This window comes from Peromyscus eremicus, chromosome 13 (assembly GCF_949786415.1).
Source record: "Peromyscus eremicus chromosome 13, PerEre_H2_v1, whole genome shotgun sequence".
NCBI lineage: Eukaryota > Metazoa > Chordata > Mammalia > Rodentia > Cricetidae > Peromyscus > Peromyscus eremicus.
This window is the reverse complement of record NC_081429.1, coordinates 44487120-44503112: the sequence shown is the minus strand read 5'-3', so window position 1 is coordinate 44503112 and position 15993 is coordinate 44487120. Positions and strand designations below refer to the sequence as shown.

The window sequence follows — 15993 nt, the reverse complement described above, 5'->3', positions numbered from 1 at the left end:
ATGCATCCTTCTTTCTACCTTCCTCCAACTCACTCTGGGACCCACAAACCCTTCTCCTTCCCAGCTTGATGTTTTCTTTCTTTTTATTTTATCTTATTTTTTATGTGTATGGTTTCTGCCTGTATATACATCTGTACACCACATTCATGCCTCGTGCCTGCAGAGACCAGAGGAGAGCATCAATTCTCTTCGAACTGGAGTCACCGATGGTTGTGAGCCACCTTGTGGGTACTGGGAATTGAACTCAGGTCCTCTTGAACAGCAACCAGTCCTCTTAACCACTGGGCCATCCTTCGAGCAATAATGCTTTCTCTTTTATTGTTATCATTATTAATAGTCCCCTGCATCCAGTTATTGCTGACCCTGTGCAAATGATGTAGGACTATCCACTGAGGCCGAGGCCACTTGCTAATAGCCACAGGCCCAAAGAAGAGTAACTCTCCCTCCCTCAACAACCATCAAATGCCAATAACTCCTGAGCTAAAAGTTCAGACTCAGGCTCATCCTGCACCCATACTGGAGTCTTTTCTGCCTTCATCTCCTGCAGGCAACCACACCTGCTGAGTGGATTTTGCACCAGCCATGTCATGTCCAGAAGACAACATTTTGCAGTTGTTCTACCCCTCTGCTGGCTCTTTAACATTCTTTCTACCCACTCTTCCACAATGTTCCTTGATCCTTGGATAGAAGGGGGGTCATACAGAACACCCCTTGCACAGCTAAATACATGCAACCACTTATTCTCAGGACTTGGACCAATCGTGAGTCTCTGTCTTAAGTAGTTCTCTGCAAAAAAAAAAAAAAAAAAAAAAAAGAACGTCTCTGACCAAGGATAAGAGCAACACAAATCCGAAGACATTAACATAAATATTGAGAGGTAGTATGACAATATGGCCGTTTAGTAGAACACCAGTAGGTTCCCCCTAGAGCCCTCGTCATGGGATGTTGATCAAATTACAGTACCAGCCATGAAATCCATCCTGTGGAGCGGCCTCAAATCTGATCATACGAGGTTAGTTTCCACTATAACCACCATGCTACTGTTGGGCCAATGGGTACAGCATGTCTGGCAGGTCAGGAGTTAAATTCCTGGGACCCACATGATAGAAGAACATCAACTTCAGAAAACTTTTGAAAGCAGAAAAAAGGGACTCATTAAAGCTTAGTAAATTGCTTGAGAACTTCTTCTAGTTGATGGACTGATGGCCACTTTTCTCTTCTGAAGTCAGTGCTGTGGCCCAGCAAGTCCTGTGGAACTGTCTAATTGAAGATCCATCAACAGTTCTTCGACATTTTCTGGAAAAATTGACCATCAGCAATAGACAAGTGAGTTGCTCTTCCTTGTCCGTAGCTACGAGTATGAGCTCTGCTGGAAGCAAGCGAAGGGTTTTACTGCACTGCCATGTGATATTAGCGTATTCTCATGTGTAGCCACTAGATGCCTTTTATGTAGTAATGAGCAATATTAGTTTTTGCTAATGCAGTTGAGATTCTTGCAAGATTCTCAATATTTTAAATGAATATAAAATGAAGGTTTTTTTTTTTTAGGGTTGAATTCATTTAAAGAATTCCAGTTGTTTGGTAGCCTGGAATGCTAGTGGAATTATTTCAATATGTTAACGTTCTCCATTACCCAAAAAGCTAATTTACCAGAATACCTGTAAGGTGTCAAAAAAAAAGTAGTTTTCTAGACAATAAAAAAATCTGATGATTAAAAATGATTTCTATTATAATACACTAGAATATATAATATAATATATCGGTGATTGTATTCATTGGGAGATTGAGTTTGGTTTCTGGGAAGCGAAGTTAATTACAGGCATTTCAATTTATTTTCCCTTGGCTTCATTTTATCTCATTGATTTGAGACCTAGGAAACCAAACTAGGAAAGTCAATTCACCTGGTGTTCATATTAGTTTCTCAGATTAGGCCCTCCTCACATTCCCTTTACACCTGGGAGCCATAACAAATACAAAGAGCTAAGTTTGCAACTTTTCCATGATTTACCAGTGACCTGTAAACACAGCGCAAGGTCATATTTTAAAATAAAATTTTCTGCTCCTTGGTGATATTTATATAGTATCCATAAAAGAAAAGTATTCCCGCTCATTTAAATAGTAAGAATCACATATAGTACCAGTCTCTATGGATTGGTTTCTCCTTTGCCATGTTAAAGTGGTGAATATGATTAAAATTAACTAATGGGCAAAAGTTAGGATAATTCCCCCTCTATTTTCAAGCAGTTAGTTTCTGACAATGTGGCTGCTGATTGAGGGCTTGACGCATCTGCTCTTCTTCCAGGATGAGCTAATGTATATGCTGCGCAAACTTCTCTTAAATATTGGAGACTTTCCAGCTCAGACGTCACACATCCTGTTCAACTACTTGGTGAGTCTCAGCAGCTAATAGATGAGAAATGATTTCTGGTAGGAATGAGGAACATGGAGAAAGAAACATAGAGATCCCTCATCAATAAATTCCCAATAGTTATATAATTGAAGGAGGGTCAGCAGAAGTTTCCACTTTTAATATGAGTAAAGCCCTGCCTGGCACAATCTGTGGTGTGTGGTGGATCCTCAATAAATGTTATTTTCTTGATACGCTAAATTTGCTTTAGGCAACTTTCCTATGTTAGTTCATGTCATGGTTAGTTTTCCCACCGCACCCCCTTCTCCTGTTTTGCTGTTTAACTAACTAACTAACTAACTAACTAACTAACTAACTAACTAACTAACACACTCTCTCTCTCATACATACACACACACACACACACACACACACACACACACACACACACACACTTGCTAGAAGGAAATCATAAATGTAGTTTTCCGTAGTGACTCTTACGTTTCATCATGCTTCCACAGCTTCTCTCTGACCCCTCCCAGATTTATCTGTTGTTTCTTCACATTCTTCTCTTTAAAACACAAATGACTATGCATGCAGTTTGGAGAGTGGGGCATGCTACCTATTTTGAAATTGTCCCTCAATGCAGACAGACAGTAGGACAAGTAAATATCCTTGTGGACATTTTCTCTTTCCATTATGAGGGAAAAAGCCGTATGCCCATATGCCTATGCGTCTACAGCAGTGTGACAGACTTAGCTCACACTAAAAATCTAGAAGTGCAGGCGATGTTTGTAATTCCTTTACTGTGTCTATGACTAATGTGGTCTCCCTTCTCAGTGTCCACTTGTTGGCCAGCCCAGGAAAAACTAAGAACCCAATCCACATGAAAGCCAGCTTTGCCAAGATTTTCTGTTCTCTTCGCCTGCCTAGTGCAAGTGTTAAGGAATGTAACCGAAGTGTTAAGGAAGCATTTGAGCAAAGACTAGAAATGCAGGGGCGATTTCATTTTACAAAGAAAAGCCAAGGAAATGGGAACTGGAGTGTAGGAAGAATGTGGCTCTGTGGTTGTTGTTCTTTTGATTCAGGTGGGACTAATCATGTACTTTGTGAGGACCCCATGTGAGTGGGGGATGGATGCCATCTCTGCCACACTGACCTTCCTGTGGGAGGTGGTCGGCTATGTGGAGGGCCTCTTCTTCAAAGATCTCAAGCAGACAATGAAGAAGGAGCAATGTGAAGTGAAGCTGCTGGTCACTGCTTCCATGCCAGGTAATCCCTATGCATATTTATATATGTATATGTATGCTCCTTGGAAAGACTTGCGACGTTTTCATTCACAAGAAAAATAAAAGTTCTAACCCCCTAGTATTGAATGCATTCAAGAATTTTTGTTTAGTATAGCCAGGAGAAATATAATAGCCCCTTCAAAAAGTCAGGAGTTGTGAGATGAAAAGGCAGATATGTGAACAGAGTGCCAGTGAATCAGCCTTGAAGAGTGGCCAAGGTTAAAGATTTATTTAAGTCTATCACAGCGGGCCAGTTGGACTGAAAGCCATTGTGAGTGAATTTTTGACACTGCCATTTGAATGACATTGTTTGTACGGCAAGGACCCTGGGCCTTTGTAAACTCACCGAGAGGAGGCTTTCTGAAAAGTTGGAGAAGGGAAAAACCGGAAGAGGGAGAATTAGGAAGGAACACAGTGTGTGTTGTCAACTCTGGGTGCCGTTCCTCTCCACTCAGCACAGCTTGTTTGCCCTTGAGATGAAGATTTTAACAATGCTGTGTCCTTGTGTGGAGGGTATTAAAATATAAGATGATATGTGTATTGAAATGAAGAGAACGGCTAAATTATGTGGAGGAGAGAACACAGGTTCCACAGCAGAGAAGCCCGCATTAAAGTCAGCCCTGCCATTTACTAGCCATATAACCAGAATTAACTGTGGAAAAATAAAATCATTTCTCATGCCTCCTTTCCATGTGTGTGATATATAAATGCAATTCCTGACTCACAGTTATGATGAATGCATTAGTTTCTGTATAGAAAATGCTTCTTTTGAAAGGCCTGCTCTGTGATAATCATCCAACAGGTGATGGATAATTACGCATTTGTGTGCTGTGTAGAGTATTCAAAAGAGTAGTCAGCTTTTCATTCTATATCAGAAAAATCATATCGTCACTAACATTCTTAAAAGCTTGGCTACATAGCTAGTTTGAAGTCAGCCTGGACTAGATAAGATCCTATTACCTCTTCCAAAAGCAAGCAAACTAACCTAAAGAGAACTTGATAGTAATGACAATGGAAATCAGCTCATTGATACTGTTTTAATTTTAATGTTGTGTGACTTAAATGCAAACTTACATGAAAGACTATGTTCATAGTTATTTTAATTTTGGGTAGGTACCAAAACCCTGGTAGTTCATGGACAGAATGAATGTGACATTCCAACCCAGTTACCAGTCCATGAAGACACTCAGTTTGAAGCCCTGCTCAAGGTAGGAATGCTTTCTTGACAGAAATGATTTTTTTTATGCATACCCATGGCCTCCTCGGTAAATATGCTCTAGAATTATAGTGAATGGCACTTTCTATATTCAAACTAACACATCCAATTCTTCACTCTCCAGAGTCCCCGCTACTGTTGTACACTTGTATAATTTCCACCACTTTTAACTGGCATTTTAGCTTTGCATTAAAGCAGGCAGAATTGGGCAAATTCTGTCTCAAACGGCAGTGTTGCCTTGGGATGCTATTCCCAACTCCCCTGAAAGCTGTGAGTTCTGGTTTAGGAACATTTGCTTTTCCTGTTTTAGTTTTTTCACCGTGCCCTGGTTTTGCTCAGAGAAGTAAATTCTAGACGTCAACTGATGTAACACCAAGAGCAATCTATACAATACGGAAGCCACTGGTGATGCAGGAAAATACATACTTTAGAATAAATCAGACCAGCAATGAAAGAATTTTCTAATGGTTGTAACAATCCCCCCTCAAAAGAAGTGCAGTTGATTGCCACCCATACCAGCAAGGCTTTTCATGTAAAGTAAGAAGTATGCTAGGACAGCAATTTTCAGTCATCTGGAGTCTACATCTTTAGTAATCTTACCTCACTAGAGAAGATTGGAACCCAGTTCTGGACCCTAGTATAAGTAGAAACATGTAGGTGGGGCCATGCCTCCTCTTTCAGACTTCTCTGAGATCGCTGGTGAATGTCTAAGGTCCTCTGACACTGGCAAACTCTTAACACCACCCCGTTTGCATACTTAACATCGGATGGTGGACATCAAGATTCCGACCGTGAGTCCCCTCCATGACGTCATTATAGCCAGGGCAATGTAAATCACAGGACCTCTCTAGTTAGTTTCTTTTCCATCAGTAGTATCATATTAGTTTCGTTACACACGTTACCTACATGAAAAGCACTGGATTATTCTAGATATAAATATAATATAATATGTAATATAGTATAACATAAATACTAAATATACTTTCCCTAATCTCATGCCCATGAGGTGTCACTGTCCCTTCACAGTCTGTCAGTCAGTCTGAATTAAAACTGTGCTACTCTGGACACTGTAAGAATGGATGATTTACATTACCAGCCTTTACTATATTACATTTAGATAAATGTATCACTATATGTTGTCATGTCCTTGTAAGAATTACCTTGTGTCCTTCTAGCATACCATCTATCTACCAGGCAATATAGTCTTGATAAACATTTATAAAATTTGTTGCTATTGTTCTAGGAGTGTCTAGAGTTTTTCAACATCCCAGAATCCCAATCAACACATTACTTCCTCATGGATAAACGATGGAACCTTATCCACTACAACAAGGTAAATCTGCCGTCATGATGTCCATGCTGACTTGTGTCGAAAGCTCCCCAAACCTTGCATAAGTGCCGCTTACTACTGGTAACGTGTCACTGATTCAGTTTATAAGCATGCACTCCTGGGTCTCTTGGGCTTTGGACAAATTGATTTACCTTTCTACCCCTTAGTGCCCTTATCTGTAAAGTGAAAGTAATTATAATATGTGTTCTGGGGTGGTTGTAATCACTGAAGGAGCTAGGCCAGCTTGAGCACTTAGCTACTCATCATAGTTGATATGGGTGAAAAATTCATATTTTTTATTGTATTGGCAGCTTTTCTAATTGCTGTGACCAAGTACTACATAGAAGGGAACTTGAGAGGAAGGTTTATTTTGGCTCACTGTTGAATACAATCCACTAAGGCCAGAAATACACGGTGAAACTAGAGGGGGCCCATCAGTCACATGGCATCTGCATTCAGGAAGCCGAGCAAGAGTGCCTGTGCTCAGCACACCCCCTCCTCTTCCTTCAGTCCAGGTCCTCAGTCCACGAGGTTAAGTTGACGTTGAGGACTAACCATCCCATGCAGACAGTCAATAGCAACTGTGTGCCTGTTTGGAATTTCAGCTGTTTTGGCTTTCTTCCCCTCACTTTAAACACGACGATGCTGACTTGATCCAATGGACAAAATGACACTTCAGGTGGTCCCCAGCATCACTTAGGTTAACTCTCTAACAGAGTAATGTGCCCCCCGACCTTACACCCAGTGCTGAGCATGGGTACCCAGACTGGGCAGAGGGAAGCTCTCCTGAGGAGGGGGTAGTGCCTTCTTAAAGGTTCTCTGGAAATGAGGAGTGTAAGGAGGCAAGAACAAAAACCATTAGAAAATAAATGAATGTTTTGTCTGCCTGACGTTCGAATAAAGAGGAAATGAAAATGAAACATAACTGGTGTTGAACTGGTTTTTCTCTCTCTGTGTAACCCACCACAGACCTATGTTCGAGACATTTATCCCTTCCGGAGGTCCGTGTCTCCACAGCTGAACCTTGTACATATGCATCCTGAAAGGGGGCAGGAGCTCATTCAGAAACAGGTGTTTAACCACGCCTTTTTATTCTGGGTCCTGTTGTTGGGAGGGTAACCTTACACACATCACCAACCTTGAGAATCTGCAATTCTATTATGATTCTCCCTTTAGATAATGGCTGAAGACAACCTTGCTCCAAATAGATTGTCCTCCCAAACATGCAAGTTTTATAAGTTGTATCCTAGTGCATAAGGTATTCAGAGAAACTCACATGGGATACTATTATGAAACACATAATAGAAATATTCTAACTTATTAACTGGCTCGTTTCGAGGTATGGGTTTTCACTTGACATTTTTATAAAGCAGTATTGAAAGAATACATAGGTGACACATGGTGGTGTATGACGGCAACCCCGGTACTGAAGAGGTGGAGGCAGACTGGGTGTTCAAGCTCACTCTCAGCTACATATGAACTTCACGGCCAGCACGAACTCCGTGAAACCCTTTCTCAAATAAAAGAAAAAAGTAGGGGCTGGGAAGACGGACGGCTCAGTGGGTAAAATGCCTGCTGTGCCCGAGTAAGGACACGAGTTCTGATCCCCGACACACATCAAGAGCTAAGAGTGATGGTGTGTGTCTGTAACCCCAGTGCTGGGGATGAGGGGAGGAAAGTGGATCCATGGGGCTCTTTGGCCAGACAGCCTAACCGAGATAGTGAGCTCTGGGCACAAAGACAACTGCTGCCCCCCCCCCAAATAAATAAATAAATAAATAGATAGATAGATAGATAGATAGATAGATAGATAGATAGATAAATAAATAAATAAATAAATAAATAAAATAAGGTTGAGAGTGATAGAGGAAGATGCACAAAGTTGACCTCTGGCGAGCACCCCTGTACACACTCATTACCACATGCACATAAAGTATACATGGTATAGTTTGGACACTATGAACACAGTGACTTCAGCCAGGTGAAAATAAGTAAAAATATAGTGCCTCAAAGTAGCCTCGAACTAGAGCTGGAGCTCTAGATTCCATCCCTCCTGTGCCGCTGACTAGGACTCTGACCTTAGTGGCTTTTTGAAAACAGGAAAAGACACAGCCAAGCAGTCGTACTTACATCCAATATTGGGAGAACAGAACAGCATTCACATACTCGATCACAAATCAGACTTTGATCTTAAAGAAAGTCAGCAATCTGCATGCAAAACATGACTTCATGCACAATTCCAAAACTGATCATTTTCTTAATGTGGTTTTAATGCTTATATATTTGTTAACTTCTATTTTTAAGTAAAATACATAAACAATAATTTGAAGATACTTGATCAACTCAATTTTTCTGCACACATCAAGGATGCTAATTTTATAACATTAAAATATCATTCATGAGATAAATGAGAATTTTTTTAAGATTACTACCATTAACTGCCTCCATTGCTTTTAAAAGAAAGAAGATGCTGAGTCCATTGCCAAGTGTAAGATGCTGGGCAAAACTGAAAGGTCTTCACCATGAACAGTGTCCAAGACCACCTCACCAAAATGACTATAGCCTTTAATTTTGACAGCCAAGATAGTCAAAAGCGTGGTCAAAAACGCTACCAGGTTGATCTCAGTCTGTGGGGAAGGCTTTGCCCTGGAGGAGATTGGAATGGGGGGCGGGCTGGGGGGAAGGTGAGGGGGGCGGGAGGGGGGAGAACAAGGGAATCTTTGGCTGATATGTAGAACTGAATTGTATTGCAAAATAAAAATTAAAAAAAAATAACAGAATATACCAAAAAAAAAAAAAAACACGCTACTTCACAGGCGTGTGTTTATTGTGATTATTATGTTTAAAATCACACTTCCAAGAGTGCTGTAATCAGGGCATTATGCTCTCTACTCCAAGCTGGAATCCTGAGATGTCTAAGTTTCCCTGGGAGATAATAACATGGAGGCTTATGGTCTGGCTTGGAAGTTTCTGCAACAGCTGTTCACTGCTCAGGAACTTCCTAGTCCTATTCCTTTGCCCAGTGATTATCAAAAGAAATAAAAGAAGAGACCATGAGCCGCAGAGACATGTCTTCCAAACGCTGGAACAAATGGGTATCTGGGGCTGTCAGTTTTGTATTAATTATTTCTAGATTCCGTTTTCTTAAAAAGACAAACCCAGAACTTCCAGGTCAAGGCATCTGTGGAGAAGCAGTAGCAATTGTCACTGAAGCTAGCTCCCATTAGAGAAAGGCTCCTGTGTTAGGACATGCACACAAATAGGGCTCTGTGTAGTTCTGGACTCCCTTGACAATCCCTGATTTGTGCTCCTCTAGGCCACAGCATCCCTAAGCTCAGACAGCTTCAGGGACTGAGAGTCCATTAAACACTGTTTATTCTTTCTATGTGGTTAAGACACTCCTTCCTCTTCCCAGTCTTCCCCCTTACATTCTATCAGCCAGGTTTGTTACTGAAGATCTTCAGTGTCTTCACGCTGCTACTTTCAACTTCCTAATTCTGTTCTGCTCCTGCTAGGTGTTCACCAGGAAGCTGGAGGAAGTAGGGCGGGTGTTGTTTCTCATCTCCCTCACCCAGAAGATTCCCACAGCCCACAAGCAGTCGCATGTCTCCATGCTGCAAGAGGACCTTCTTCGTCTGCCCTCCTTCCCTCGGAGTGCAATCGATGCCGAGTTTTCTCTCTTCAGTGACCCTCAAGGTACTACAGGAAGAAAGCCGTTCCTCTTGACCTTTTTCTCATGCCTTTGTTTTGATCTGACCACTGGATGCCAGTGGTTCTCAAAGCTTGGGTATACATCTGAGTTAGCTGGAGGTTATGTTGAAACTCAAAATGCAGATGCCCACCCTCCACCTGCCAGTTTCAGGGTGGATTCCAAACTTAACATGTCTAGCACATTCCCAGAGGATGCTGGGGATGCTGATGCGGCCATTCCAAGCACTGGCTTTGGAGACCAGTGCTGGAGGCTGATGGTAGCAGGTGAAGGAAGCAGGGAGATGATGTTTGAAAGGGACTCCCTCCCAGATGCTGGATTAGGCATAAACCTCACCCTCAACACCTGTTTTCACAGAGAGATCTTCTATTAAGCAGAAAAGAAATGTTAAAGTGGCTGTTTTCTAATTCTGGCAGAAAAGCAGCAGCACGTGACCTGGCAGGTGTAATTTTTAAGAATGAAAAAAGAGAAAGAGGGAAGCTCTGTGTTAGAATGGGCTAAGATGCTTACAGTGTTAGGGGAAATAGAGGAAGAGGGAGAAAGAGACAGGAGCAAGGGTGGGGCAGGGGTATTTGTCCCAGGGGAACAAAGGACTGCCTCTGGAGAGAGAGGAGACAGACTTGGTCCGTAGGAAAATGTAGGTTTATAAAAAGAAAATAGGAAACCCCATGATGGGATGAGGTGTTTAATTTTAATTGCACACGTTGACTAGATGAACCAAAGGGAGCTTCAATACTTGCATACTTGATATCTGGACGTTGGCAGTCAGCCTCAGGAGGAGGAAGTGGTCAATAAGGGATGAGACCTTGGGGGCTAGCTTTAGGAATGTAGTCTAATGGTTTTTAGCAATGCAGAGGGAATAGACAGTGGGGAGGAGAAAGGGCAAGGCCTACCCAAGCCACATGCTCCAGTAGGCTAGTGTCCCTTCAGTGTTTCTTCAGGGGAGTCCCTTGAGTAAGCAAATCCCAGGATGCATAAGAAGATCCAAAGGGGGCCCAGCAAATCCTGAGTGAAACAGATCGGAACAGTAGTTGCCTCTGGGTGGGGAGTGAGTGAGTGCAGTTCTGGCAAAGCCTGAGGGAGCTGTAGGAAAGGATAAAAATTAGCTGCAGAGTCCTTGGGTTTTGTTCACCTGAGTCACTGAACACGCCATTTAAGTTCTGTGCATTTGAGTGTGACTTATGCCTGAAGTGAGGCCGAGTCAGAAAAGAAGCAAGAGACCCAACTGAGAACCTTACTTTGTTACTTACCATCCTTGATTTAGGACAAGCCACTTAAATTGCCATCCCTGTGCTTCAGGCTCCCTGACAGAAAGGGTTCTGGTCTAAACAGTGATAAGAAAGCCAGGCACTGATCCCAACACTAACTGTTGTCTAGCTAGAATACCTCTTTCTGAGATGCAGTTTATTTAACAACACAATACTGCAAATACCTGTCTTAGCTTGCCCTGGTTAACTCAAAGAGGTGTTAGTGCAGATCCTTAGATGGAGGGAGTGTTGTGCCCAGGCAGGCAGTACTGTGCTGGAAAATCATTCAGCTGTAGAATTTTCTGGAGTTGGAACAAATAAATGTAAAACAGACATTTGGTCGCCTGCTCATGCTGACTGGTATGGGACTTACTCTGCCTCTGCTGTTTCATGTTCGCACAGCTGGGAAGGAACTGTTTGGCCTTGACACCCTTCAGAAAAGCTTGTGGATCCAGCTCCTGGAGGAAATGTTCCTGGGCATGCCGAGCGAGTTTCCCTGGGGAGACGAAATCATGCTTTTTCTCAATGTGTTTAATGGGGCTCTGATTCTCCACCCAGAAGACAGTGCTCTGCTCAGGCAGTATGCTGCTACTGTCATCAACACGGCTGTACACTTCAATCACCTCTTCTCTCTCAGTGGCTACCAGTGGATTCTCCCCACCATGCTACAGGTGCCCCGAATCTCCTCTCCCAGCTACACAAGTAACCCAGCCCTGCTCAGACCTAGTAGTCCAAAAAGATCTGTAAAGAGACCTTTCCATGACAAAGTTAATTTCTTTGTTACAGCAAAAGGCACCCACTGAAATCCCCCGCATAAAATTTCAAGAATTCACACTATTCTGTGCTATCCTGAGATACTGCCCCAGAGCCAGGAGCTGGGATAGTCTTCCGGAGTTCTTTGGCATGGTAACTCCCAAAATATGGCATCTGGAATAACAGCCTCAGTATTGCCCAACAACTCACTAGAAATTCACTCTCCTACAAGCCCATCTCAGACCTGCTGAATAAGGAGTTCTGTTGTGAGGGCCCAACAGTGTGTGTCTTTAGCAAGCCATGAGGCAGTGCAGATCCTGTAGACAGCGAGAGGACCTCTGTGCTGCCCTCGAGCCAGCTGGACAGCAGATGACCATCTGCTGTGACCTCAGTTTGAACAGGGATTTCTCCTGCTGTAAATTTGGGTCCAAGGGATTGGAGTGGTTGACTTGAGCAAGGTTTTCTGTCTTACATCTCCAGTGTGCATCTGGCTGCACTTAGGAGTAGAGTACCAAAGATAATTCAGTCAGGACCTGGAGCTAATCCTAGCTGCCTGTTTGGAGGAAGATTTTAATGAACATTATGAAAAAAGCATATGTGTGTACAAAGCACAATCTGTTTCATCCCAGTGATGGCAAGAAGTTTGCTTTTACCACAAGACTCTCTGACTCACTTTTAAGTAATAGCAATTTTTTTCTTTTATCAGTTACCAAAAGTAATTATACTCATTATAAAATTGAGACAACAAAGTTTGAACTGAACATGGAGATTACCTGCATCTCTTCTCCCCAGAAAACTTTTATATCCCCTGAAAAATAAACATGCTGGCATAAAAATAAAACTTCATCATACCGTATTCAAATGTGTATCCCCTTTTCAAGTAATAAAGACCATCGTGTGAATTTCACATAGCTATTGAGCTTTAGAGCATCATTTGACACAACTATGCTTCCCTTGTTTTGAGATTTCATCTTACCCTGGACAGAATGGCTGAAGATCTGAAACAATTGAATGACATCCCAAAATGAATGATGACATTGCTGGTGTGGATGTGGGCAAAAGGTGACACTCGCTGCTCTTAAAAGCACAAACTGGTGTCACCACTATGGAAATCAGTGTAAAGATCCCTAAAAGAACTACATAGAGATCAACCACACAACCCAGCTGTATTACTCTTGGGTATATTCCCAAAGGATGCTATATCCTACTATAGAAATACCTGCTTGCCCACGTTCTCTGATGCTCTATTCACAATAGCCAGGAAATGGAAACAGCCTAGGTTTCCGTCAACTGATGAGTAAGTAATAATAAAAATGTGGTATATTTGCACAATGCATGTACCACAATCCACTTAACAAGATACCACTTATTATTAAGTTATTTCAAGGTTTCCACTATCACAAACAATCTGCAGCAGGTAATTTTAGGTAAACACCATGTTGATTTCTTCCACCGAAATAAATGCCTAGTCATTAGCTTCCTAGGGGGAAATGCATGTATAGTTTATAGGAATTTTATGTCTACCACCAAATTATCTCAAGAACACCGATGCTCTATTACAACCCACCCTACCAGTTTATACAATTAGCCCTTTCCTTTGTTTCCTATGACTATGGGAAGTTTTAGAAGGAAACACCACTTTGGCATGCTGTGGAAGCACTTTCTAAGTAAGTCGGAATTTCTCTGTAGGTATACTCTGACTACGAAAGCAATCCCCAGCTGCGTCGAGCCATTGAATTTGCCTGCCACCAGTTCTACATTCTGCACCGGAAGCCCTTTGTGCTCCAGCTGTTTGCTAGTGTGGCCCCCCTCCTGGAGTTCCCGGTGAGTAAGATCTGAGAGCCTCAGTGAAGAGCAACCAAAGGAAACGTTTAAAGGCAACAGCCGAGGAGGAGGAGGACATCACTTGTGTTTGGGCAAAAATGCAGAGGCAGGCAGAGATGCTACAAAGCTCCAGAGTGGACAGGAAGGAAGCTTAAGATGTGCTTGACTTGCGGCTGACATTTAGTAGATCCCTGAAATCCTCCAGAATGTCAGAGACAGAATTATATAAGTTGAATTGCACATAGCTATTGTGATGTGTATTTGGATTCATAAATTTTGAGGTCAGTTGTGTTAGTGCTCAGGTGGCAATCAACAAACTGAAAGTGTTCTTGTTGTTGTTTGTTTTGTTTTGTTTTGTGTAGGATGCTGCCAATACTGGGTCCAGCAAAGGTGTGTCAGCCCAGTGTCTTTTTGACTTGCTACAGTCCCTGGAGGGAGAAACCACTGATATTTTGGACATCCTAGAGCTGGTTAAAGCTGAGAAGCCCCTTAAGTCACTAGGTAAATGCAAAACTGCCCCTAATTGTTCAAAGAGATGTATGTATGTGTATATATATATAAAACCAACTATACATAACTAAAGTTATTACATATGTAACTAAATCAAAAACAAAAATAAATGGAACAATATTATACATTAAGTAAGTACATTTTATTTTATTTTCTTGTCGTAAATTTCTTGTGAATCTACAGAATAAGGAATCCTCTGCTGTGAAAATCATACTAAAGTGTTTCTCAGTAGACCCATACTCTAACAGTTTAATTTCAGCAATTCTAAGCAAATAGTCTTCTAGGATGGTCTTTTGTTGTTATGTAATGAACAGATTAGATATAATTCCAAGATAAAACTTTCTGTTCTACCTCAAACAATTAGAATGCCTTAGTATCTTCTATTATGTAAGATTGTTAAAACTTCCCTTCTTTTTTTATTAAATTTTTCCACTTATTTTGCATACCAACCACAATTTCCCCTCCCTCCTCTCTTCCCATTCCCTCCCCTCCCCCCACCTCCCATCTACCCAACCCCATTATCCAAAGGTTTGAATGTAGGAAGCAGAATTATTTTGGTTTTTTCAGATGAAAAAACAATGCGTAGTTTGCAGAAATCAGGAATAAAATCTAAGAGATAGGAGAACTTTGGTAGCAATGCATTCTGTTTCTCCCAGAGCCACCCATGCTGATTGTACATCTTTGCAGATTTCTGCTATGGAAACGAAGACCTGACGTTCTCCATCAGTGAAGCCATTAAGCTCTGTGTCACTGTGGTGGCTTATGCTCCTGAGTCATTCAGAAGGTAATTGCAGCCCTCTTTTCTGTCCCTTGTGATAAATAAGTATAGCCAAGAAATAGAACTGAATAAGAAAGGTAATGTTTGGCATATCTTTCTGTAACATTCTGGTGAGTAAGCCTCTAAAAACCAAATTTAGAAGATTTTTTTTCATGGCAGAAGTCCTGAAAAATATTGTAAATCATCTTGAATTTGAAATTCCCTAATTTGGAATTCTGTGCAGAGGCTAAGATATTTACTCCTGTTAAAAAATATTTTCCACTTATGTAATACAAGCTGTTAGCAAACAAAATTTTGTAACAGACATGTAAACCATCTGTGAAAACCCCCTCCAAGGACTAATGAGAACACAGAGGGCAAGGATATAAATCTCATGTTTTATTTTGCCAGGAACAGGGAAGTCAAAGGACTTAAATGGGAAATGAGTCACCCCAGTGCCAGGAAGTTGGCTCTGGTCTGATACCTAAGTTTCATCTCCTTTTAACAACCCTACTATGTTGGCGCACCCTCCAGGAAGAGAGGAGCCAGCCTTACTTTGCTCCCTATGTCTTTGTACATTTGCTTCTGCTCTCCCCTAGAACAAAATAAAGGACCAAGAGGTGGCCAGGATTTCTCCTAATTGAACTCTTCTCGAAAGAAATGTCAGGAATGAACAAAAATGTAATCAGTAGCCTAGGTTTTTGTCATCTTTAATGACATGAAGCCAAAAGTCAGACAGGCGTGTGACTGTGGCCTTTAAGAGAAGAAAATCTATAGAGTGATAGACTCCCACTTCTCAGTTCCTCCTGCAATATCCCAGCTGCAGGAAGCACTCCAGAATGAATACAAACTTCACATTTTGTATCTGAGTGCAGAAATGCATTCTGTTCCGTTTTGTATTCTAAGTGTACACATTGTTAGTGAGATGCCTCGGATTCTCACTGACATTAAGACATTGTCACAATGAAATAAGTAATGTTCCCCCAGTGTGGAACTGCCAGCAACACAGAG

The 15993-nt window shown here is 41.7% G+C and overlaps 1 protein-coding gene across 1 annotated transcript in view; it reads left to right on the top strand.

Annotated features, from left to right (window-relative positions):
* Unc80 (unc-80 homolog, NALCN channel complex subunit) overlaps positions 1–15993 on the top strand; it is a 180390-nt gene that overhangs the window by 125495 nt on the left and 38902 nt on the right. The window contains 11 exon segments of the mRNA XM_059278011.1: positions 1226–1326; positions 2303–2389; positions 3436–3619; positions 4750–4844; positions 6096–6185; positions 7152–7253; positions 9698–9878; positions 11541–11809; positions 13581–13715; positions 14078–14216; positions 14913–15009. Coding sequence (XP_059133994.1) covers positions 1226–1326; positions 2303–2389; positions 3436–3619; positions 4750–4844; positions 6096–6185; positions 7152–7253; positions 9698–9878; positions 11541–11809; positions 13581–13715; positions 14078–14216; positions 14913–15009 — 1480 coding nt within the window.